At 38.8% G+C, this 27,083-nt stretch overlaps 1 protein-coding gene across 6 annotated transcripts in view; it reads left to right on the forward strand.

The window, feature by feature from the left end:
- Positions 1-630: 630 nt before the first annotated feature.
- Positions 631-27,083, forward strand: part of SON (SON DNA and RNA binding protein) — a 32,444-nt gene continuing 5,991 nt past the window's right edge. For 3 of the 6 annotated variants that reach the window (XR_004425077.1, XM_033127174.1, XM_033127164.1), the window contains exons 1-8: positions 631-977; positions 4,395-4,561; positions 6,275-12,184; positions 13,534-13,694; positions 15,601-15,747; positions 15,926-16,114; positions 23,158-23,268; positions 24,793-24,909. Coding sequence is in view for 5 of the 6 variants with exons in the window: in XM_033127174.1 (XP_032983065.1) it covers positions 901-977; positions 4,395-4,561; positions 6,275-12,184; positions 13,534-13,694; positions 15,601-15,747; positions 15,926-16,114; positions 23,158-23,268; positions 24,793-24,909 (6,879 nt within the window). In the remaining variant the exon portion in view is untranslated. Of the gene's footprint in view, positions 978-4,394; positions 4,562-6,274; positions 12,185-13,533; positions 13,695-13,923; positions 15,440-15,600; positions 15,748-15,925; positions 16,115-16,215; positions 17,020-23,157; positions 23,269-24,792; positions 24,910-25,049; positions 26,486-27,083 lie in introns of those variants that run through there. The other 3 variants (XM_033127193.1, XM_033127185.1, XM_033127199.1) reach the window with 3 other exon arrangements.

Genomic DNA, 27,083 nt, shown 5'->3' on the forward strand with positions numbered 1-27,083 from the left:
GCTTCCCCATTGGTCAACGCAAACCGTGGTCTCTGCCGCGAGGTAATCAGTGTGTTCCCTCCCATTCTTGGGTGCGGCCTGAGCCCACTCCAGCGCAAAGCTAGCAAGCCCTTCCTTGCGTGCTTATGTGATACTACAGCATCAGGTGCCACCTAAGGTCTTTATTCCTCCCGGAGAGCGTCCCGGTCTCTGAGGAGGGGGAGTGTCCCAAAACGCTGAATCCACACTTAGCTAATTGTGTGTTGCTAACGAGTCAGAATCGAGCAGCTACAGTGATAGTCTCGCCTGGCTCCTGACTAGCATGCACCAGGCTTTGAACGCAGGTCGCGCAAGACTTCCTATTGCTTAAAAACAAAACTGATTATAGGCTATCATGGGGTAAAATCGTGTCCTTCCTATTGGCATCTCAGTGGGGGCGGGCGCTGATTAATGCTTTCCCGGATGCATCTCCCTTGCTGAAACAACTTGGGAATGTCGGAGGCCCGGTATCCAACGTGTTGCCCTTCTTACCCCCTTTCCTCATAGTATTTAATCTCGGGAGTTTAGTGGCTAAAGTAAGCCTCTTAAGCTTCCAAACATTGTTGGGGACTGACAACTTAAACTGACAAAGTCGCCTCGAGAGATTTCTCCTGTAATGGCGCCTGCGTCAGTCACTAACATGGCGGACAGAGTCGTGCGCGGCGCAAACGTCAGCAGCTCTACCCAAGCCGCTCAGAAACAGCGGAGGAGAGCAGGGCCGTGCTCACTGATTGGTACATTGGCAGAGCGTGCAGATCCGGACGCTCCCACAGGAGCCAATCAGGACTGCGAGAGACGGAATTGGCCCCTGCGCCTCCTCCCGAGGCATTCTGGGAGCCTGGAGGACTAGCGAGGAGGAGTTGAGAGAACGGAGCGGACGCCATGGCGACCAACATCGAGCAGATTTTTAGGTCTTTCGTGGTCAGTAAATTCCGGGAAATTCAACAGGAGCTTTCAAGGTAGGCGCTTCCCAGACTCTTCTGCTCCCAAGGGATCGATAGGGCATCATGTAGTCTTCCATACCACCTTTATTCAGAGACGCCGTCGTTCCCTGCCTCAGGCCCCGCTACAGCCCCGCCTGGGCCTGGGATCCATTTTCCGCCCCCCCCACCCCCATCCGCTCCCTCCCTTCCCAGCGAGGAACTTCGCTCTTTCCGAGGTAATCCCAGACTCTTCTCCAGGACCGAGTTAAGAAGCTCACTCTTCTCTCTCGTTTGGTCGTCCCCTACCCTTTAGTTAGTAGGCCTGGTTGTCCACTAGGGACGGGCCTAGTTCCTCCTCAGCTCCTCCTCCGCCGCCGCGTTTCCCCTCCCCCTCTCAGCCTCCGCGGATTTCGCCGGTCGGTGCCTATGACCGGAAAGGGTCTCTAACGGCCGTTTTTTTGACTAAACTTAAATCCGCTTTTTACTGCATGCTTCAGACCATTTGGGGGTCGGGATCCTCTAATTAGATTATTTGGGCCCTAGTGTCCTGTGGCTTCCACCAGGCAGCATTGTAAGTTTCGGAATTCAAATTAAAAAAACTCAATTAATGTTAGCTGCTTTGACAAAAATTTCGAGTTGAGGATGGAAGGGGACTTTGAATTACTACTAATTTCTTAATTTAGCAAGTGAAAGATGGGCTTTGTGTGTAGATCTAAATTTTTATTTGCTATCGTTGCCCCAATTGATATATTTGAACAACACATTCCATTTTGCCATTGCTGGTAGACTACGTAGTTTATCCTTGGTTCCACAAAATTTGAACGAGGAGAGAGTTCCAAAGAAATAGTTGTTTACTCAGAGGAAAATAGTGTGGGTAATGTGGTTGTTCACTGGTTGTCTTTCAGTATTTTTTGCTTTGTATAACGTAAATATTTGTTCCGAGTCCAAATGTTTTTGCTAGTTTTAGTTTAAAAGTTGAGAGCAGGAGCAATAAAAATCAACGGAAAACGCAATTGTAAATTAAGCGCTCGAGTTAACAGCGTTATTGGAGCAACGATATAGTATTGCTAGGATTATTTTTTACAGGATATATTGTATTTTAAATGGGAAATATATCCGCTTACTCATTCCATTGCTTTCAAAAATTTTGTTACATGCTTGTATTTTCAGGATGATGGGAAAAGACCTGAGCTAAGGGAATATGTAATACATATATTTTGGGGGGGATACATTCTAATAGTCTCGTGCAGTAAGTGGTTGTGTTTGCTTATTGTAATGTCTTTTATACCTTTTAAAATCGGTTTTTGTGTTAGAAAGTGTTTTGTTGTGAAAAAATTTTAAAAAGTTTAAAAGGAACAAAATTAAAAACCACCACAGTTATTGATGTTCTTTGATTTTTTTTTTTTCCTGTGTGGATAGATGCACATACATGTCTTGTGATATGTGATTATCTTGTGTTGGTTGTTTTTTCACCTAATATATTGTGAGCAAGGTTGTCTTTAATCAATCTCCATAGTCTTTTGGGACTTATGGGACATTTTTTTCATGGTTCCGTAGAATTCTGTAGGAATGTGTTGATGGATGTTTAATGGTTTGAAATTTTCATCCCTTTTGAGGAAAACATCCTGATAGCTTTAAGATGGTTACTTTCTCATAGACTGACTTTTTTTAGTTGTACTTTTCTGATTTTTAAATCTGTTGCCTTTTTAGTGAGGTAATTACGTATGTGTAAGTGCTTAGGAAAAGTGCTTTGGAAGGAAATTCTAAAGAATATCAGAGAAAGCAATTTATTACTAGAGGAATATTCAGCTCCTCAAATAACATGTAATACATTATCGGTCGAAAAACAGATTTTTGATATTTGCCATTTCCATGAGCTTTATGTCCCATCTATTTTTACATATGTCAATTTCAGTAAGGAGACTGAAATTTAGATAGTTAAAATAGGTTGTTTATTATATATAGATGGTGGTTAAGAGGATGAGCTCTGGCTTTGAATAGCAGCTTCACCTCTTAATAGCTGTGTGACCTACAGCAAGGTTTCTTGTCTTTTCTGTGCCTCATATTCCTTATTTATAAAATCAGAATAATAGTGCTGATCTTAAGGTCTCATTAGAATTAAATGAGTTTAAAAAATGTAGAACCTTGTGACACTAATAGTCAACAAATGTTAATTATGTGCATCATTGTATTAGAAAACCAAATGTTCCTTAATTAGTTAACTACCAATTTTTTTTGATCATTCAGACTTTTCATCAGGTAGTGGAGCATAATTCCATCTGTTTTGTTAGCTAAAATGTAAGTTAAATTGAATGTGTTCTTGAAATTATTTTTTAAAACAATTTTGCAAATTTATACAAAAATAGTGGAAATGACCATGTAAATGACATGTTCTTACGTTTGTTAAGATTCTTGTAAAACAAAACAAAACAACCTTTAAAAAAAACCCAAAACCCACAAAACAAATGAACAAAACAAAAACAAACTCATAGATACAGGAAACAGAGTGGTGGTTATGAGAGGGGGAGAATGTTGGGGAAGAGGGAGGAAGAGGTGAAGGGGTCAATGGTGTGGCGATAGATGATGGTATCTGTCTAGACTTTTGATAGTGACCACTTGTGGTGTATATAGATGATGGATGATTATGTGCACTTCAAGACACACACACACACACACACACACTTTACCCCAATTAAAAAAAAATGAATTGACCCAGTGAGTTGAAAATATGTTAAGCCACCCATTCAATCTGTTCATTTACTGTTGGTATAAATGAACTGTCACTTGTTTTACATGAATTTTTTTTTGATCTCCAGGAATTTTTTTTTATACTAGGATTTTTGATGACTGGGTAAAAATTATATAAATGTATTTTTGTTTTTAATCTTCATGGCATTTCACTAACTGATCAACCTAAGTCTGATCAGAGTCTACATGTTACCCTATTTACTTGATGTGTCTGTGGCTAACTTTGTGTTCCTTGATACTGTTGATGGTGATTGTGATCCATGCACAGGTGTGGCTTTATAGTGGCTGTAGCTTCTGTTGTAACATTAGGTCATATATTTTTCTTTGGATTTGTGATTGTGATCTTACAATAATTTATCTTTCCTGAGATAAATATGTAGGTAACTGAAATCTGAATCAGTTTATATTTCTGGGAGTGTTTTATTTTTTTAAAAAAGATGAGCTTAGAAACTTATTTTCTAAGCTTTCTAAACTTATTTTAAGACTTTTTCTTAATTTTCACAGTTCTGAAAACTTGGTGTAAAAATAAAAATGTACCAACTATAAGTAGTGTTAAGGAAGCACTACTAGTAGCGAATGTAATCTGAAATAAATACAAAAATGGTGAATGCATTCATATAAGATGATTTTAATCAATTGAGTTACAAAATTTATTGTATAACGTGGTAAAAATATTAATGAATTTTGATAACTTTTCTTGTAAAGTGGAAGGAGTGAAGGCCAGCTCAATGGTGAAACAAATACACCTATTGAAGGAAACCAGGCAGGTGATGCAGCTGCCTCTGCCAGGAGTCTACCAAATGAAGAAATAGTTCAGAAGATAGAGGAAGTACTTTCTGGGGTCTTAGATACAGAACTACGATATAAGCCAGGTAAGTTGGAGATAATGAGCTGTTTCAAAAACTTGAAGATTTTTTTTTTAATGGTTAACAGTATTATTTCTTGACTGCATGGTATTTAAAATGTTTATTAGATCTAAAACTTCAATAAATTTAAGTTTTAGTTTAACTGTTTTACTGAAGAATTTGTTTGAATCCTTTGAAAATACAATTGTTACTGAAATATGAACATTGATACACTTCTTTGCTTTGCTGGTGGAACATAACTTTGATTCAGTCTTATAGTGCCTCAGTGCCAGGATTTTGAAAGTGGGTTTTCATTGAACAATTGTGTAAATGTGCACTTTGGAAGGTACAGGATTCTAGATCACATTTGTAATGATTTTAAAACCATGGGAGGTTTTATTTTATAAACTACGTATAGAGATTATCTTGTGTTTGCGGTGAATGCAGAGGAATCATTGCTTGGATGTTTATCATTTTTGGAGTTTATTAAATAATTGATGCTTAGAAATGAAAGTGTTAATGATCAACCACAGAAATAGCAATATCTTCATTTAGTTTTAGAAAAGGAGTATGGTACGGTTTTTTTATTTTAATTTTTATTATTTTTGATATAGGGTATGGTGAAAAAAAGCAGACTTTAGCTATACTTAGATTCATGGCACTAGCAACTTTTTATTGATTGAATTATAGCTTAGCTAACATTTGGTGTATAGTAAATGATTAGTTTTGCTTTGGAATAGGTCTTGTGTGCTGATTTTTTTTCTCCCTCCTATAATCTTAATGGGCTAGGATTCTGATCAGCTTTTTCTGGGATCACTAAGATTTATCTAATTTAATACTGGCATTAGAGTAAATCCCACCTGGTTATAAAGTGGACTGTAAACCACTCTCTTTCAGATAGGCAGATTGAAATGTTCTTACGTTACTTGTTAAAGGCTGTAAGAAATTTCTTCTCCAAATGACATTATTATTGGTAGTAGCAGACATATAAAAAGTTGTTTCTTAGTAATTTTAGAAGATTATTGGGGGGGAATACGTTATTTTTATTAGGATATAGCATGGGTGTAATAAGGCAAAATTCACGTTTCATGTTGATGCTTTACATTTGTTGTTCAGACCTTTGTATGCTATATAAAAGCAATCACTAGTAATTGATGAGAGCGTGTACTACACGCCAGGCATTGTTCAGTGTGCTTTGTATGTTTTAACTCACTTTGTCCTTTAACTATGGGAGACAGAGTGTCAGTCTAGTGAGTGGTGGATTTATTCAGGGTCCAAAAGCAGACACTTTGTTCCAGAGCCAGTGCCATTTTGCTTCTTCTATAAATAGAGGTTGTTATAAAAGTCACAAAATTATTTAACGTTGGCATTTTTTATAGGAATTCTAACATCGATGATATGAAAGATATTTAATAGCGTTTAAAAATAATGTGATATAATTTGAGAGCTAGGGAAAATAATTGTTTTAAAATGAATTTTGTTGAAACACATTTTAATGTAATTCTAAGTTTTTGTTATAAACTAAGAACTTATTTTTAATCTAGGCTTTAGTTGTAGAAGTATTGGAAAAGTGTCAGTCTTCAGATAATTGGTTTATGGAAAATAGTTTATTTGGTAACTTTAACAAGAAGTGTTAATGATGTTGTCTTAACATGGAATGTAAATTTTGGCTTACATGATTTAGCTAAGTCTACTTGGAGGAATGTTTGATGAAATAAAATTAATTTCTCTTAATTTCAGACTTGAAGGAGGCCTCCAGAAAAAGTAGATGTGTGTCTGTACAAACAGATCCTACTGATGAAATTCCCGCCAAAAAGTCAAAGAAGCATAAAAAGCACAAAAATAAAAAGAAGAAAAAGAAGAAAGAAAAGGAAAAAAAGTATAAAAGACAGCCAGAAGAATCTGAATCAAAACCGAAATCACATCATGATGGGAACATGGATTTAGAATCAGATTCCATTTTGAAGTTTGATTCTGAACCGTCAGCGATGGCACTGGAGCATTCTGTAAGAGCATTTGGCCTGTCTGAGACCAGTGAATCTCCTGCAGTTGTGCTAGAACCTCCTATAGTATCAATGGAGGTATCACAGCCACACACTTTAGAAACTCTGAAGCCAGTTACAAAAACTGCAGAACTGTCAGTTGCATCTTCATCAGTAATCTCAGTTCAGTCAGAGCAGTCTGTGGCAGTAACGCTGGAACCATCCGTGACTAAAACCCTGGATTCTTTTGCAGCAGCACCAGTGCCTACTACAACAGTAGCGCTAAAGTCATCTGAATCAGCTGTACCAATGTCAGTGGCGTATCAGATGAAATCTGTGCTGAAATCTTCAGAGAGCACACCTCCAGAGCCATCAAAGATCACGTTAGAGCCTCCAGTAGTGAAAGTGCTGGAACCATCAGAAACCCTTGCGGTATCATCAGAGACACCTGAGGCATACCCTGAGCCAAGCACATCAACACCAATGGATTTTCCAGAGTCATCTGCAACTGAAGTACTAAGATTGCCAGAGCAGCCTGTAGAAGTACCATCGGAGATTGCAGATTCATCCATGACAAGATCACAGGAGTTGCTGGAGCTGCCCAAGACAACAGCATTGGAGCTGCTGGAGTCGTCGGTGGCCTCAGCGATGGAGTTGCCGGGGCCACCTGCGACCTCCATGCCGGAGTTGCAGGGGCCCCCTGTGACTCCAGTGCTGGAGTTACCTGGGCCCTCTGCTACCCCGGTGCCAGAGTTGCCAGGGCCCCTTTCTACCCCAGTGCCTGAGTTGCTAGGGCCCCCTGCGACAGCAGTGCCTGAGTTGCCGGGGCCCTCTGTGACATCAGTGCCACAGTTGTCACAGGAATTGCCAGGGCTTCCAGCACCATCCGTGGGGTTGGAGCCACCACAGGAGGTATCAGAGCCACCTGTGATGGCACAGGAGTTGCCAGGGCTGCCTGCGGTGACAGCAGCAGTAGAGTCGCCGGGGCAGCCTGCCGTAACAGTAGCAATGGAGTTGACCGAGCAACCTGTGACGACGACAGAGTTGGAGCAACCTGTGGGGATGACAACGATGGAACATCCTGGGCAGCCTGAGGTGACAACAGCAACAGGGTTGCTGGGGCAGCCTGAGGCAGCGATGGTGCTGGAGTTGCCAGGACAGCCAGTGGCAACGACAGCGCTGGAGTTGCCAGGGCAGCCTTCGGTGACTGGGGTGCCAGAGTTGCCAGGGCTGCCTTCGGCAACTAGGGCACTGGAGTTGTCTGGGCAGCCTGTGGCAACTGGGGCACTGGAGTTGCCTGGGCAGCTCATGGCAACTGGGGCACTGGAGTTCTCGGGGCAGTCTGGGGCAGCTGGAGCACTGGAGCTTTTGGGGCAGCCTCTGGCAACAGGGGTGCTGGAGTTGCCAGGGCAGCCTGGAGCGCCAGAGTTGCCTGGGCAGCCTGTGGCAACTGTGGCGCTGGAGATCTCTGTTCAGTCTGTGGTGACAACGGAGCTGTCAACGATGACCGTGTCGCAGTCCCTGGAGGTGCCCTCGACGACAGCGCTGGAATCCTATAATACGGTAGCACAGGAGCTGCCTACTACATTAGTGGGGGAGACTTCTATAACAGTAGGAGTGGATCCCTTGATGGCCCAAGAATCCCATATGTTAGCTTCTAACACCATGGAGACCCATATGTTAGCATCCAACACCATGGACTCCCAAATGCTAGCGTCCAACACAATGGACTCCCAGATGCTAGCGTCCAACACAATGGACTCCCAGATGTTAGCCTCTAGCACCATGGACTCCCAGATGTTAGCCACCAGCTCCATGGACTCCCAGATGTTAGCCACCAGCTCCATGGACTCCCAGATGTTAGCCACCAGCTCCATGGACTCCCAGATGTTAGCCACCAGCTCCATGGACTCCCAGATGTTAGCCACCAGCTCCATGGACTCCCAGATGTTAGCCACCAGCTCCATGGACTCCCAGATGTTAGCCACCAGCTCCATGGACTCCCAGATGTTAGCAACCAGCACCATGGACTCCCAGATGTTAGCAACCAGCACCATGGACTCCCAGATGTTAGCGACTAGCTCTATGGATTCCCAGATGTTAGCGTCTGGCACTATGGACTCTCAAATGTTAGCTTCCGGCACCATGGATGCCCAGATGTTAGCGTCTGGTACCATGGATGCCCAGATGTTAGCATCTAGTACCCAAGATTCTGCTATGTTGGGTTCAAAATCTCCTGATCCCTACAGGTTAGCTCAGGATCCTTACAGGTTAGCTCAGGATCCCTATAGGTTAGGTCATGACCCTTACAGGCTAGGTCATGATGCCTACAGGTTAGGGCAAGACCCCTATAGATTAGGCCATGATCCCTACAGACTAACTCCTGATCCCTATAGGATGTCACCTAGACCATATAGGATAGCACCCAGGTCCTATAGGATAGCTCCCAGACCATATAGATTAGCACCTAGACCCCTGATGTTAGCATCTAGACGGTCTATGATGATGTCCTATGCTGCAGAACGTTCCATGATGTCATCTTATGAACGCTCTATGATGTCTTATGAGCGGTCCATGATGTCCCCTATGGCTGAGCGTTCTATGATGTCAGCCTATGAGCGCTCTATGATGTCAGCCTATGAGCGCTCTATGATGTCCCCTATGGCTGAGCGTTCTATGATGTCAGCTTATGAACGCTCTATGATGTCAGCTTATGAGCGCTCCATGATGTCCCCAATGGCTGACCGATCTATGATGTCCATGGGTGCCGACCGGTCTATGATGTCATCGTACTCTGCTGCTGACCGGTCTATGATGTCATCGTACTCTGCAGCTGACCGATCTATGATGTCATCTTATACTGCTGATCGTTCAATGATGTCTATGGCAGCTGATTCTTACACTGATTCTTACACTGATACATACACGGAGGCATATATGGTGCCACCTTTGCCTCCTGAAGAGCCTCCAACAATGCCACCATTGCCACCTGAGGAGCCACCGATGACACCACCATTGCCTCCTGAGGAACCGCCAGAGGGTCCCACATTACCCACTGAGCAGTCAGCGTTAACAGCTGAAAATGCTTGGCCATCTGAGATGACAGCAGTACCTCCTGAAGAGTCTGTACCGCCGCCTGAACCTCCTGTGAGTCAAAATGAGATTTCAGAGCCTTCGGTAGTACTTGCTAATTATTCAATGTCAGCATCAGAGCCTTCAGTGTTACCATCAGAGGCTGCCGTGACTGTTCCAGAGCCACCACTAGAGCCAGAGTCTTCGGCTACATCCACATCTGTAGAGTCTGCTGCAGTAGCAGAAGAACATGAAATTGTTCCAGAAAAACCTGTGACTTACTTGTTATCTGAAACTCCTATGTCAGCTGAACCAACTATGTTAACATCAGAGACTTCTATTATGTCAGAAACAGCAGAAACCTTTGCTTCCATGAGAGCTTCAGGACATGTTGCCTCAGAGGTATCTATGTCTGTGCTAGAGCCTACAGTAACTATTCCAGAGCCATCACAGAGCACTCTTGAGCTGGGTGTCTCAGAGCTACCAGCTGTGGCTGTTCCAGAGCCCCCAGCTGTGGCTGTCCCGGAGTCCCCGGCCGAAGCTGTCCCAGAGCCCCCAGCCGAGACTGTCAGGGAGCCCCTGGCTGTGTCTGCCCCAGGGCCTCCGGCTGAGGCTGTCCCAGAGCCTCTGGCCTTGGTTGAGCCAGAGCGTGTTACCATTCATGTGCCAGTTTCTGCCCTGGAACCTGCTGTGCCTGTCCTGGAACCAGCAGTGTCAGTTCTTCAACCTAACGTGATTATTTCAGAACCATCTGTTTCTGTCCCAGAATCCACTGTGACAATTTTGGAACCTGCAGTCACTGTCTCAGAGCAGACTCAAGTAACACCAACTGAGATGGTTTTAGAGTCTGCACCAGTGATGCTGGAGTCTAGTGTTCTAAAAGGAATAAATTTACTATCTGGTGATGAAACTCGTGCTCCAGAGATTGGCACACAGGAGATTACTGTGCATTCAGAAGTAGAGCCATATGCTGAAGGACACCTGAAGAATAACTCTTATGAAAGTGAACATGGTATAAATATAGACCTTAATATAAATAATCATTTAATTGCTAATGAGGTGGAACATAGCACAGTGTCTGCTGCCAGTACTGGTGCTGTTGGTGAAATTGGTGAAGAGAAAATTTTGCCCACGAGTGAGACTAAACAATGCACAGTATTGGATACCTGCCCTAGTGTTAGTGAAACTGATGTAGGAGGAACTCTATCTTCTACTGGCCCTCTTGCTCTTGAACCTGATACAATGGGAACTAGTAAGGGTATTGAATTTGCCACAGCATCTGCTCTCAGTTCAATTAGTAAATATGATGTTGAAGTATCTTTAAATACTCAAGACACTGAACATGACATGGTAATTTCCACGAGCCCCAGTGGTGGCAGTGAGGCTGACATAGAGGGACCTTTGCCTGCTAAAGACATTCATCTTGACTTATCGTCTAATAACTTTATTAGTAGTGATGCAGAAGGACCATTACCTATGAAAGAGAGTGACCAGATAGCAGTTGCTCTCAGCCCTAAAGAAAGTAGTGCAGATAAAGAAGGACCTCTCCCTACTAAAGAGATACTATCTGGTTCAGGATTTTCTGCCAGTATTGATGATATTAATGAAGCAGATTTAGTAAGACCATTACTTCCTAAGGACATGGAACGTCTTACTAGCCTCAGAGCTGGTATTGAAGGACCTTTACTTGCGAGTGAAGTTGAACGTGACAAATCTGCTGCCAGTCCAGTTGTAGTTAATATACCAGAAAGAGCTTCAGAGTCATCTTCAGAGGAAAAAGATGATTATGAAATTTTTGTAAAAGTTAAAGACACACATGAAAAAAGCAAGAAAAATAAGAACCGTGATAAAGGTGAAAAAGAGAAGAAAAGAGACTCTTCATTAAGATCTCGAAGTAAGCGGTCCAAATCTTCTGAACACAAATCACGGAAGCGTACCAGTGAGTCTCGTTCTAGGGCAAGGAAGAGATCATCTAAGTCTAAGTCTCATCGCTCTCAAACACGTTCACGGTCACGTTCAAGACGCAGAAGAAGGAGCAGCAGGTCAAGATCTAAGTCTAGAGGAAGGCGATCTGTATCAAAAGAGAAACGTAAAAGATCTCCGAAGCACAGATCCAAGTCCAGGGAAAGAAAAAGAAAAAGATCAAGCTCCAGGGATAACCGGAAAACTGTCAGAGCTCGAAGTCGCACCCCAAGTCGGCGGAGTCGGAGTCACACTCCGAGTCGTCGAAGAAGATCTCGATCTGTGGGGAGAAGGAGCTTCAGTATTTCCCCGAGCCGACGGAGCCGCACCCCGAGCCGACGGAGCCGCACCCCAAGTCGAAGGAGCCGCACCCCAAGCCGACGGAGCCGCACCCCAAGCCGACGGAGCCGCACCCCAAGCCGACGGAGCCGTACCCCAAGCCGACGGAGCCGCACTCCTAGCCGTCGGAGAAGATCAAGGTCTGTGGTAAGAAGACGAAGCTTTAGTATATCACCAGTCAGATTAAGGCGATCACGAACACCCTTGAGAAGAAGGTTTAGCAGATCTCCCCTCCGTCGTAAGCGATCCCGGTCTTCTGAAAGAGGCAGATCACCTAAACGTCTAACAGATTTGAGTAAGTCATTTAAAAATTTAATGGTTGTGTAATAGAGAATTATTTAACTCTGTGTTTTTCTGATCTTTGAGTCATGGGTTATTTTGGGCTATTGGTTTAGGATAAGTGTTTCTTTTTAAGTTTTAATAGGTTAGTTTGTGTTTAGAAAATGTGGGGATAAGTACTTTTGTAATTAGAGTTAAAAAGACCTGTTTTGGAGTCTGTTAGAACCAAGGTGTTTTCAAACTTGAATGTTTTAGTTTGCTTGAACCATTTTCCATAACCGAAAGTGGAAAGTAGAAGTCTTGTTAGAGACAAGGCTAGTATATGCTCAGGTTGTTACTATAATATTCCAACACAAATCCTTGCAAATAAGCCTCAAGTTACAATGTTTCTTTAGTGTTACATGTGTTAAAATAGCAACATAGCACTGTTAAATGTTTGTGAAGATAATTCTAATTAGGTATAATGGAGAAGGGAAGTGAATAGGGAATTTTGCTTATAGGGAGTTATTTACCTTGGTAGGTGATACTAGTAAAATAAAGTGAAATTTATTAGAATGATTTTAATAATCTGCCTTACTTTAAAAATAAAATACTGTAATGCCCCCTGATTTTAAGAAGTGCACAGAGGTAATAATAAAAACGTATGGTTAACGCATGACTACCTGCAGAAATAATGGATCATTTATCATCCCAGGTTGGACATTTCCAAGTCAGTGTTGTCTAAAGAAAAAGATCCTAAGAGAACTATAAGGGAGAACGCATTCAGTCTAACAAAACATTTTTGAGTTCTTTTTCATTCAAAGGAGAGGAACAGTATGTAATCCCTGAAGTGATTACAAGTTAGTAGAGGAGACATGGATAAAGTACATATGTGTCTCTTTAATCAAATAGTAAAATTACCAAAAAGAGCAGAGTGTGATGATTGCTGTAAATATAGGTAAGGTGCTTTGGGAGCTCAATGGAGGGGAATGTTAAATTCTGAATTATGACTTGTTATAAGAGGTGGCACTTGAACTTGGGCTGAAAAAGTGGTTTAAAATGTCAGATTAGAAAGAAAGTAGTTTAGGGGCATGATAATTTTGGAAAATAAAATAGGCTTTGGCAGGTGTGTGTCTTAGAGTATGTCAAGGTGATCATTATAGGCGTATAATTTAGCTATCTTCTGTGGTATTTGAATGGGAGGCTAAAAGTGGACTTAATTCTTTAAATGGGCATTCGCTTAAAACCTGAGCCAAAGAGTGATTTGATCACAGCTGTAAGTTAGGGCAGAAAATTGATGTTTTCAGTTTTGTTAGTATATAAAACTTTTGATAATACAAAATGTATAGTCTTTTAGAAAAACTGCTTATATTTCTCCTCTTACAGATAAGGCTCAATTACTTGAAATAGCCAAAGCTAATGCAGCTGCCATGTGTGCTAAGGCTGGTGTTCCTTTACCGCCAAACCTAAAGCCCGCACCTCCACCTACAATAGAAGAGAAAGTTGCTAAAAAGTCAGGAGGAGCTACTATAGAAGAACTAACTGAGGTAAGCTAGACAGAATTTGTTTTCATTCTTAAATGGATTATTCCAGTGAAGTTGACTCTGGAGCGTGCCAAAACCCGAATTGTGGGCTGAACTGATAATGGCTGGCACCGAGTGGCCAAAACCCGAAATACAGATGTGGCAGCGGCAGAAGCTCTGTTTAGCAGGCCATTATCCGGGATGGCTAAGCTCCGCTAGCTAAAAGTTACTTCCCATTACTTTTGCTTTCCAGTTTTAGAAGCCAAACTGACTGAGGAGTGGGACGGTTCGTTTGAATGGAGGAGGTGTTGAGTGAGCAACACGCAGAAGCTCGCCTACAGTTTCGTTTCCATTCACGACGTGTTCACTGATCGCCACGAGTGTACTGCATATACGCAAAGACACAGACAATCTTCAGAAATGATCTTTTGCCACCGGAGCTTGGAAATTAATGAGAATAGCTGGCCATTGCCTGAAAGGAACTTCTTTCGCATCAACATTTCGGGTTTTGGCTGTTTGGTACCAGCCATTGATGATAATGGCCAGCCATTATCAGTTCTTCCTTGCGGTTCGGGTTTTGGCAGTAACATATATTTTAAACACTTATTTTTGTTTTTAAGAATTTGATCTTTTCAATTGAGGCTTTTTTGGGGCTTTGTTTTATTAACGTTATTTTGTTTGTCTTTTTTTCGGGGTGGGGGGAATGCTGAAATATTGCTGCTAGGATCCAGAAATAAACCATTTTCACATATTGAAACTTGCTATCGGCTAGCCTTATGCCAGCCTGCCACTGTCAATATACTCTGTTTCCCTTGGTTACAAGCTTAGTATACTCTGTGTTTTTGGCTAAATGAGCTTTTTATCCTATTGTAATATTTTCACTTAATAATGGATGTGACAAATTCTACTACTTTATGTATAGAGACAAGTTCACTCAAATTTATTCTGACCTTTTTATAAAGCCAGGTAATGGAGTCTGTTCCTTTGCTTCTCAGGAAGGAATTGACTTTGCTTTATGTGTCAGACCTCATCAGTTGCAACCTCTCCATCATGCCTTATTTTCCATTCTTGAGTTCTATTCCTTTAGAGACTCAACCTATAAAGACATTTATGGAGAGACATTATTATCTAACCCAATCGTAAATGTTTCAGATCTTTTATTTTGCCATACCTTTGGGGATCACATAGTTTCTTAGTCTGTTTCATCACTTAGATTTATTACGATATGAATTGCAACTTTTTTTTAAAAATAAAGGACCTAGTAAAGGCTTCTTTCTGTTGCTTATCAGATCCCAACTCCTTACCCAAAACCTGTGAACACTTAGTGTGTCCCTATGTTTTTAGCCTCATCTTCAGCCCTCTTGTCCCTTCTCATAAGTTTCTTACCACCTTTTTACCACCTCCTGACTAGATCATTTTCTTTTCCTTTCCTTGCCAATCCTTGTTCTTAACTATGAAAATCTGGTTTAGAACTCTTCAAGGAATATCCCTTGATTATCAAATTCTGCCTGATTCTATTCTCTCTTAAGCTTTTGTTCTTTCAGCACTTAATGTATTCAGTTTGTATTATATCAGTTTGCACTTGTTAACTTGTGTTGCTCTGTAAAAGCGTTTCAATTATTTCATGTGTATGTATTCTGTCTCTTGAACTAGATTGTAAGCTCCTTGAGAGCAGGGACCATGTCTTTTTTTTTTTTTTGTATTATCTGGACAGTGCCCAGTACAGTGCTCTGCACATAGTAGGTGCTCAATAAATGTTGTTGACTGACTGACCAGCTAGTGTGTTTAAATAATAACTAAGTCAAGTTATTTACCTATAATCTATCAATCTTATTTTAGTTTTGAAAGTTGATTTTATGTTGTTTGGTTCTTTTAAGAAATAACATTTTATCTAAAGTGTAAGATCTATGTTTTGTTTTTACTTTTTAAGAAATGCAAACAGATCGCACAGAGTAAAGAAGATGATGATGTAATAGTGAATAAACCTCACGTTTCGGATGAAGAGGAAGAAGAACCTCCTTTTTATCATCATCCCTTTAAACTCAGTGAACCCAAACCCATTTTTTTCAATCTGAATGTGAGTATTAGCATTTATGGTTTCATGAAACAGAACTTATGGAACTATTTAAATAAAACTCAAATGGAATTTAGTTTTTTAATATATGAATTAAATACTGTGAGACATAATGAACAAAATCATTTTCAGACTGTTGAATATCTACTGAGTTTTAATTAAGAAATACATTATTTTCTAGATTGCTGCAGCAAAGCCAACTCCACCAAAAAGCCAGGTAACATTAACAAAAGAATTTCCTGTGTCATCTGGATCTCAACACCGAAAAAAAGAAGCGGATAGTGTTTATGGAGAGTGGGTTCCTGTAGAGAAAAATGGTGAAGAAAACAAAGATGATGATAATGTTTTCAGCAGCACTTTACCCTCTGAGGTAAGTAAGACAAATATTATGTATTTTTCTTTTTTTATACCTGAATCTGCCATTTTATTGTTATTTTATATCTGATTTGGATTCTGTTTCACTCTTCTTAGGGCCGGGGTAAACGGCAGGGCCGGGTTAAACGACAGATGAAACAACCCGCAGCTTCTCATTTGACAGTAACTCGATGCAATTCACTTTGTGGAACCAAGCCACAAAGTGAAAAGCATCGAATTGCAGAGAACAGTGTTGTCACATCCCTACCCAACATTGGGCCCTCCTTGCACTTGTGGGAAGGTAGCCCGAGGTACAACTATTTAGCTTCCCGTTTTGCTTCAAGGCTCTATAGCTCTAGATTTTGGTGGTAGCAAATTTACTGGGTGGAGGGATTGAGCAGAGAGGCATACAGGTTCAACACAAGACGTGGAATGGAAAGGTCTTTGTAGGCTGATGTGAGAGCATCTTGGATACTTAGCCCATTGCCCTTAAATAATGGTTTCTTACTATTTCTCTGGGTTGTTTGTCAGATAGCCTTTATTTTAATCATTTTCCCTTCCCTGTGCTACCTTGGCCCTTTTGAATTCTTGTGTTTAACCTAATGCTCAGCCTTGGTGTGCTCCATTTTCCCTTCTCCTTCCCCTCTTTGCTACTATTAAAAGTTGGAGAAGTGGAACACCTTGAAATTTTCACGAGGCTATAGTTGCATCTTGTCAAAATGACGCAGTAATAACGCCAAGTGTCAAAACAACCCCAGTAAAATGCCGCCTGATTAAATATGTGCTGCTGAATACAGTGCACATGAAAACAGCAAGACTGTATATATATGTAAATATATATATATATATCTGTATCTTTGTATGTATCTCTGTATCTGTACCTTTGCTGTATCTTTTAATAAACAGTTTACTTTTATTTAACTTGTTGTGCAAAATCACGCTTGGGGGATCTGGGAGGGTGGAGACTTTTAGTAGGGGGTGGTGGGAGTTTTAAATACCATAGACTAGTCATCACCTCTTGCCCTTGGTTTCCAGAGCCCAGACATTTGTCCAAGGACTGGATTAGATTATTGGTGCCCTTACAATGTGGGACTTCTTCCCCTTCCTTTTCTTGCATTTCTGGGATATGTAGGTCAGAGAGACCTGTACTCTTCACCTTGAGGGTTCCCTTTATTGGCCATATCATCATCTTCCACTAAACATCCCCAATATTACAAATAAACAAATCCTGTTTATAAAACCAGAAAGTGAACAGAACCCAAATCAGAAATTTTTTGATAGTATTTTTTTTCCCCTGAGCTATTCACAGGTGACATTTTCACTGGTTTTTTTTTTTTTTTTTTTTTTTTTTTTTTTTTTGGACCTGCGGCATTTTAAAAGAGCAAATTCTATACAATGAAGCTGGCTGGACATGATAACTGGCCAATGCGACTTACAGTCACTGGTGATGATCTGTGTTTACATGGGGTTCAACAATTGAAGCAAGTTACACCATCGCTGGTTGAGGGGAGGGTGGCTGGTTTGTCCACTGTTTTAGTGAAACAAGTTGAGGAGCTCAGTTGCTAATCCCTAAAATCCGGCTACCTGCACATTGACCAGGGAAAGGATAACTGATAGTTGCAACTGACTTAAGTCTTGTAGCTGACTATAAACCATTGATAAGGGCTGAACAGACTTACTTAGAAATTCTGATACATATGTGTTTAGTCATTTCTTGCAGAGTAAGCATTTAACAAAGAGTTGGAAAAAAGCCAGCGAGATTATGTGAGAAAAGTTTTCCAACAGAATGAAGCCCTATAAAACTGCAAAATTCCAAGGGGTTTTCCCAAGAAGATAACTATTTTAACTTCAGTTGAACATGGGGAAAGTAATTAGTGAATCCTGATGACTATTTTTTGACTGAGAATTTATATGTATGTATATTTATTTGAAATTCACTGTTCGGCCAATTTTAGTCCTAACACTGACCGGGGGCTGCCTTAGCCTTGTTTGTCATCAAAAGTGGTTGACAAATTTTAATTAAAAGTTGGGAAGAGTTATTCCAAAGAAATCCCAGGGGGAAAAGGTGGGTATTCAAATTTTATAATAAGTAAAGGGAGTGTTTTATTAAAGCAGGAGGAAAAAAAGTTCTGTTCCAAGGGCTGAATAAATGAAGCAGATTCCTCCTATGGGAGGATATATACAACTATTTGACGTCAGAACTCTAAGCTAGTTTCTTAGAAGAGTAGACCAAAACATATAGGTTAACTTTGATTTTAAAACAATCCCAAAATTTTAGGAGGAAAAGGGACAGGATTTTGTTTTGGCCTCAGGTCTCTATACTTGTATGTAGCAATAATATTAAACACCTGGAGGAAATGTTCACATTGTAAAATGTTGAGTTCCAGTTATTTAACTGTATCTTGTATTTGTAAGATTAATAATGTTCTATATACCAATGTTTGTGGAATACTGTTGGTGAAATTTTATGAAAGCATTGATCTTTTTCCATCAGGGGTTGAAATAAAGCCTTTATAGAGTAAAGGAAAGTTCTTTAACAGTTCTTTTAAAGCCAATATTTTAACTGACTAGTATTTTAAATTTTTTTTTACCTTTTTCATTTTAATAAATACAAGTGGATTTTGTGGTTCTTTAGTGTTGAGCATAAAACATTTAGGCAAAGGTCACAGACTTGATCCCACCAATTGTCTTGCATGTGAGTGCTCTTTGATGTTAAGTATGAGTGGATGGATCAACATAAATCCATCTTATGGAATATCAACTCGTCAGATTGTGTACCCCACGGCCATAGCATAAGAAGTAGTAAGCCAGCATCATTCTCAGTAAGGAGTGGCCATAGAATTTTGACTCTATTTGTGTAAATTTGATTTACAAGCAATGAAATAAATGTTGGAAAACTAATATTTAAAAAAATGTCCTTGGGGCCATTAATTCTTGGTAATAAATGTTAGTAAAGGCTTATTGGGTAGGCGATTTAAATGTAATCTTTGACATAAAACTTCCTTGGGTTTATTATCCATCATAAATGTTTTAGAGGTCCAGAAGTAGCTCTCCACGAGGGTCTAGTGATTGCTTACATGTGAAGATAATTTTTGTCTCAGGCTCTGTGCTTCGTTTTTATTACTGAAGAATATTTTCACATCCCAATGGAGCTAAAAATCTCTTAAAGCTTAGAAGTTTAAATTCATAAAGTTTAGGAAAGCTAAATTCTTGGGTCAAGATGAAAATTTCAATTGGAAGTTAAACACACAGTTCCTAGCAGTGCTAGAACGTAACAGCCTTGTTATTCATTCTCTCCTTAGGTTCTCCTAGGTGATTAACACTGAATTTCCTTAAACCACTTAATGGGTTATCTATTTATTTTTCTGTTATATTTCATTTTGATTAAGTGTATAAGTTACCAGTTGCACTCGATTATTTTATATACTATAAAAAGACTCATAATTCACCTTTTAAAATGAAGCAAACCCATTAACAACTCAGGCATTCTGTATTTAGTGTGGCTTTTGTTTTTGAAGCAGTCATTTTCATTTCTATATGAGCCTTTGTAGTTCATTAATTTTTTTTAAATATTTTAAAATAATGTTTTATATATAGGTCAGATGCTTTTTCTTTACTTCCATTATAATTAAAATCATTCTTTTATACTATCTTAATTCAAGATACCTGCAGTTACCTGTGTAGAAAATAATTTTCATGTTAGGAGCTATTTTAATTATCTGATTAACTTCCTTATAATTCTCTCTAGCTCTTTTGTAGCCTTTCATTGTCTTTTTAAGAATTACTGAAGTTACTTCTTTCTATGTAAATAGTTGGTTTAACAAAACGGGGGGGTAAATTGACTTAGAAGGACTTTTTTTGAAATGAGGAAGATACAGAAGGTATACAATTACAGCTTAGGCCCTGTAATGCATGTTACATGGTATTATTTACATTATGTATTTTATTATTCCTGACACCTTTTTAGGTTATAGAAGAAAAAGTAATCTGTGTTGATGAAGTAGAAAGATAAATAACTTGGACAGGTTTTTATTAAAGTGAGAAGTATTCAGTTCCGACACTCTTTTATGTAGATTTCACCCTGTAGAACAAGTCCTAGGGAAAAAGAAATTTAAGCATTTCCCCAAATTGTAATATCTGGAGTATTATTACACAATCATAGTTATACTTTACGTACTTGTACTTTATACATAGGTAGAAAGTCTAGTGTATCAGTGGAAACAAGGCTTGTTGATGACAACTTGATAATAGGGATTTAAGATTTTGTTTCTCTAATTTTTAGAAGGGATTTTTTAGCATCATTTTGGTACCTTTCACACATTCCTGTTTCTGAGCAACATTAAAAGATGTTTAAGGCTCTAAAGCTCCATTATATAATATAGGATACGAAGTCCAATATACTAGCCAATAGCCACTGAAACATCAGTTCCTTAATTGTACTAGCCACATTTCAAGTGCTCATTAGCTAGCTGTAGAATATTCTATTGAACCGATGCTGTTATAAAGGGTAGCAGTGATATTTTGAGTGTTTAATACTGAAACATACATTTGGCCTAGTACTTGCATATTAATGCTTTGGGGGTTATAGTTGGCTTTTTATGCATTGTATATCCTGAGTTACCTTGACATCCTGGAAATGCTTTTAGATGCAAACTCTTGAGGATCCTTAAGATAATCCTGATTCATGCTATCTTGAGCATATTTCTTCATAATAAAAAGGAATAAATGTGAAATTAGTCCAATTATTATTTGGTAATAAAATTTTGACATGAACTTGCAGCTCACTTGGTAAGCCTGTTGAATAAATGAGGTTGTATTACGTTAGGAAAAAACTAGTAATTTTATCTAAAGTAAATTTATACTAAGCATGAAGGTTGCTATATTCAAATTACTTTCAGAGATGTGACTTGAACAAAGTATTACTGAGATTTGAAAGAAGTGTCATTGTGGGGATAAAATGATGAAGCATTAGGTTACCTGCTTCTACAATAAAGGCTTAAAGAGAAAAAAGTATGAAGATATAAAATATCTTCAGAAGGATGAATTTACAGATAGGTATATTTATTTGCTTTACAGTTGGGAAGAATTAATTTTATTTTGGAAAAGGAATTTTCAGAGCCATCTTAACTACCTTTTTATGGCTAATTTATATTTGGACATTAGGGATCAGGGCTTGGGAATGGTTGGTAGAGACATTTTCCACCGGTATTTACCATTTTCCACCGATATTTCCTCGAGTTTAGACTTGAGAATAAAAATCTATTACTTATACCTAAACACCATAACACTTAGATTTATAGACTGCTGTGGAACCCAAAATAATTCTGGCAAGGTTAATGAACAGTATTTGAGATGTATTTGGTGGGCCTTTAAAAATTACATCAATAATCCTGAGAGTTTCAGGAAACATCTAAGGTAGGCTAAAGGAACATAAATTCTGACCAGGGAGTCCCAGCGGTCAGAATTACAATAGAAGTGAAAGGCGAACATACTAAGATTTTAGCATTTAGTGTGTTTCAGTCTGACTTTGCTTAGGTGATTTCTTACAGGCCCCGGAAATATTCTAATTAGTTTGGATAATTTACTAAGTTGACTAAGACATTAAGATCTTTCACTCATGAAATCTGTAAATAGTCTAATAAACAATTACAGAATGAATTCAGTTTAATTTTGCTTTCATTTTAAGAAGATATAAGAATCTGTCCTTTGTAAGAAAAAAATTAATTTTGCTAAAGGAATATTAGGTGATTTAGCAAGATAACTAGGAATGATGGAGTGATGAATGATAAAGGGCTTCTGAAGTTAGGGAAAGGAAGTAGTAATCCTTATGCATGACAGAATTATTCAGTCATATATATACCCTTCTCTACTATATAGGTCTTGTTTTGAAAAGAAGTATTTTATATGCAGCACATAGTCAAATTACAGGTAGCCTTTACTTAGTTTTTTAAATAAATCCTTAGCTGTTAACTCATTTTACTGACTGCCTTATATTTGTCATACCCAAGCAGTACTTATTAATCATTCTTTGTATATGAATATAGGGAAACCTTCCCATGTCAGATGAGCGTTTTCCAAAAATGAATTCTCTTGGGTGAAATAACTAAAAAATATGTATTAATGGGTTATGTCGTATCGCAGGAAAACAAGTATTAAAAATTAGTGAGTTGGTATAGATCAACTTGAGCTCTTAATGTTAGAATAAAAAACATCAGATACTCAACTTGGTGAGTTTTTTCCTTCTGTGATTGAGCCTTCCACAAATCTGACAAAGTGGGGATTTGTTCTAAAGGTTACCTTTAAGAATTTTCCTGGACATCATGACACATTTTTAAAAGTTAAATCATAAAGTCATCTCTGCTTAGCATAAGGTTTTTATAGGTAGAATATGAGCTTTGATAAGGAGAACCTAAGACGTTTCAAACATAACCTTAAGTGTTTTAATCCCACAGAAATATTTTAACTTTGGTCATAAATGTATATAAACTGAAAACAAAAGATTCATTTACATAGTGACTATATCCTTCGAAGAAATTAAGTTCTTAAGACCCAAAGTATATGAAAAACTGCAAGAAGGTTAAAAGGTCTGCAGATGAGTAGAAACCATTGACACGATAGTGGTTTTCTGCTTGCTATTCAAGAACTATATTGCTTCTGAAGGTTATGCTGATGAGTAGGGTAAAATAAAAACTGCTAATGAGTATAAAATTAATAGTTTAAAAATAGTTTTAAAAATTCTTAGTGAAAGCTAGAGAGAATTTTAAGTTCTTCATGGAACTTTCTCTGATTGTATTTTGATACAGGAAATACGGCATCAGTCAGTTTTTGGATTGAGTTCAACCGCTGCCTCTGTCTAATACTTTGTAACTTACCTTAAACAATCTTCGTCTACTTTCCAAGGTTACTTTCCCTGTTTGAGTCTTCTATCTACTTTACATGATTATTAATACATATAAGACTATTTTGTTTTTCACATGTAGAAACTAAAGATCTGAGCACTTTTCAGAATTTAGGGGGTCTGTCGTAATTTGAGATAATTATCTATGTTTTCTTTCTTAGCCTGTGGACATCTCGACAGCAATGAGTGAGCGGGCACTTGCTCAGAAAAGACTCAGTGAAAATGCATTTGACCTTGAAGCCATGAGCATGTTAAATCGAGCTCAGGAACGGGTATGTAGCAATTTTAATGTCTTAGGTGAGAATTTCATTAACTAGATTGTTGTGACATAAGCAAAATGTGTGGCATGCTGTTGAAATGTAGGTCCTTACCTTGAAAATCCAAGGAAATAAATCATTTGTTAATTAGCTAGCTTATTTTAAATGAACAATTTGGGGTCTGGTCATTCATTCAGTAAATGTTTACTGTGTACTATATGACAGGAACTATGTTTCTTGAGAGAATAAAATAGAAAAAATTTCCTGCCCTCACAGTTTATAATCTTGTATATGAAAATAGCTAATTGCCCGTAACAGCCCTGTGAAATGTAGGTAGTAGTATGAGTCCCTGTTTTTCAGCTGAGGAGACTGAGGTAAAGAGTGGTTAAGTGATGCCCAGAGTCATAAAACCTAGTAAGTTGGGGAGCTAGGATTCAAACCTAGTCGGTCTGAGTCAGAATCTATGCTTTTAACAATGGGCAGCTTCTCCATTTCTGTTCTACCTTTCTATCCATGTAGAAACAGTAAGTACATGCATGTTCAGATGGATAGGAAATACATTGTCTGACAATATCAGGTGTTCGGTAAATATACTTGGAATGAATGACAACTGATTGTTTGTCACAATAAACGTTGGTGATTAATGTAGTGCACAATTTTTAAAGAAAGCGATTTTATAGAGGGTGCTAAAAAAGTGTGTACATATGACTTGTGTTCATCTTTTGTTATCGGTGTATACTGAGTACAGTGGTACCTCGGTTTTCGAACATAATCCATTCCAGAAGACCATTCGAGTTCTGAAACGTTAGAAAACCGTGATGTGGTTCCCCATAGAAAGTAATGCAAAATGTGTTCCAGACCTTTAAAATCAACCCCTAAAACTGCAAATTTAGCATGAATTTTACTATCTAATACCATAGATGCATAAAATTTATGGCATTCGTAAACCGAAACATTCTTCAACGGAGACATTCGAAAATCGATATACCACTGTATTACTAGTTCAATAGTTTTTTCTTTTCTTAAAATATGTATATGTTTTTTTTGGCACCCCCCAGTATATTTGAATGAACAATTTTTTGTATTACTAGTTAAGCATGTATCTTGCATTTATAATACTTCAAAGGAAGTAATTAAAAAGTGGCTGTCATGACGTTAGAATGCATTTATATGAGATACATAAGCAGGAGGGCAGGTATCCTTCACCATATGAGCTCTTTGTGTGTGTGATATTTTGAAGAATGAGTATGATAGCTATGCTTTTTAGTTGTTAGAAGAGATACAGCTCAAATCACGTTAATAATGGGACTCACTGAATGTTATCAAACTTACTTGGAATGTTTAGGAAAACAGTGTTAAATATGTATAAATTTACTATGTGGTCTTAAAAAGTGGATATTTAAGTCTTTTTTTTTTTTTTTTAGCCTTTTCAGGAACTAAATAAACCATTTTTAGTGAATTAAATTGTTAATATACCAAGGGCATTTTAACTAGATAAGTAATTTTACTTAGTTAATTGATGCATCTTCTTGTCTTCAGATTGATGCCTGGGCTCAGCTGAACTCTATTCCTGGCCAGTTCACAGGAAGTACAGGTGTACAGGTTCTGACACAAGAACAGTTGGCCAATACTGGTGCCCAAGCCTGGATTAAAAAGGTACACAACATAATGCACATAGAAAAGTGTTCAAGCTGAAAGTTAAAATTTTTTAGAAAGTATTTTATTAAAAATGCACAAAGAAGCCACTGACTCTAACCCAAGTTGATGAGTAAATTTGCTATGTGTATATACTCTAGGATGGACACTGAAGATGGACCCGGATTCGTGAGACTATTGCCAATGTATAAATATGGCTCAGGAGCCACTCAGTTTATATCCTGAGGTTATTTTTATTACTGCTGCTACTGATCTTTTGGGGGGTGGTTTTTTTAAACTGTGTTTTGAAATGCTAACAGTGTATCTCAGGTATTGTTCAGAATATTCCACAGTTCCTGTTTGACTACTAATCTCATGATTTCAAAGCAGTGGTTCTCAAATTTTTTCTCATCATGGGATACTTTGTTTCAGGTTTAGTTTTGGTGGATCACTGCCCCCAAGAGCCCTCTACCATCCTAATTTTCCACTGCTGTTCCTCTGCCCTTCTTTCCCCTTCCTTAGTGCCTGCGCCCTCCTGTAAGCTTCCTTGGTCCCTGTTCCTCACCCTTCTTGTGATCTTCAGGCCCAGGTCCTTGTGGTTGGCAGCTGTTGGTTACAGCAAGTGGTCGGGAGGCCCCAGTATTAGCACTGCATGCGGTGATTTTGCCATGGGACTGGATGGCTGGGGGAGGATGGCTGGAGCGTGGGGTGCGCAGTGTTGAAAGGGTGAAGAGGGTGGGATGGGGATGGAGAATACTATCTGTGGACCACCATTTAGGCCCTGGTGGCCTTTGGTGATCCACAGGCTCAATTTGAGAACCACTGATCTCACGAAAAAACAGGATATATGAGACCTAAATTCAAGGGAGAGGATGGACGCCTCGTGCTGCGAAGATATAGGTGCTCCTGGTTTCAGATTCCTGCAATGAGACCTATGAACTCCACCTACGGCTGCCTCATTGTTGGGGGAGTCTTAGGTGGTTAAGAAGGGCTTCCTGAAGAAATGCATTCTGGTGAAGGGATGTGGCCTGGTTGGATGGGTGATTGGAAATTTGTTTCAGGAGTACTGGCAGCATAGCAGTGCTGAAACTGGGAGGCTCCGTGGTCTAATGGATTGGGAAGGTTTCTTTATCTGCCGTACTCCTGACTCCTTTTGTGATCATGGGCAAGTAATTACTTGGAATTTCAGTCTTCAAGTGTCATGTGAAGACAAGTTCTCATTCATGCCTTTCAGGGTGGTAATGTGATGGGTACCTGTAGAGAATTGCCATGAGTGCCAGTGGATGGGCTGAATTTCTGAAAAATGAGATTTTGGTTGCTTTGGACCTTTTAATCTCATAACATTTATTTCACTTTTTGATAGCATTATCTCTGGTGATCCTCTTATTAACAGGTTAATATAAAACATTATATATTCTCACTTTGCCTGCCATTTTTGGGGGGAAATAATTGCACTCCAATATGTGTATAGTGAGTACACAGATTCATTAAAAAAATTGTAACTTACATAATTTACGTAGGGGTTGGTGTTGGGGAAAAAGATGAGAATCCAGCGAAATATTTTTAAGTTTGAATTAATTCTGGACTAATTATATTACAATATTTCAAGGATGAAAGTGATTTGAATAGTATTTGAAAAACTGCTTTCATCTCATTGAGAATTATAAATGTACATTTAAGTTTTAATTCTTTAATACTATTAAAGCATTTGTATATAAATTCTATATATTCTTATATATTTAATATGTATATTAAATCTTGAAGCTGAGTACTCAGTATTTCAGGAACTTAGACTTGAAGCTTATATGGGTGTTTAGGCACATAATAGTCGTGTACATTACTAAGAAACTTTTCAATGTGATTCCATTGCAAAATTTTGGTACTGATCCATAATGCTTCTAAATAGACTTCTAAAATTCATGTTAAGTTTTAAAAAGTGAATCTTTTACAGATTCAGTTGGTTCCCTGTAAACTTTTTCCCTTAAATTATTATTTCCAGTCTTATAGCTTACAGATTTTTAAATAAATAACATACATCATTTTAAATGTAAATAATGTAAATCATTTTGATAAATTATCATGAGATAGATATGTTCATCTGACCAAATTTTAAAATAATTACTGAAGAAAGCTATGCTTTTAGGAAAACTTAATCTGTATGATACTGAAGAATATTTGCTACTAATAATACCATT

The sequence above is a fragment of the Rhinolophus ferrumequinum genome, chromosome 2 (genome assembly GCF_004115265.2).
Source record: "Rhinolophus ferrumequinum isolate MPI-CBG mRhiFer1 chromosome 2, mRhiFer1_v1.p, whole genome shotgun sequence".
NCBI classification, from domain to species: Eukaryota; Metazoa; Chordata; class Mammalia; order Chiroptera; family Rhinolophidae; genus Rhinolophus; species Rhinolophus ferrumequinum.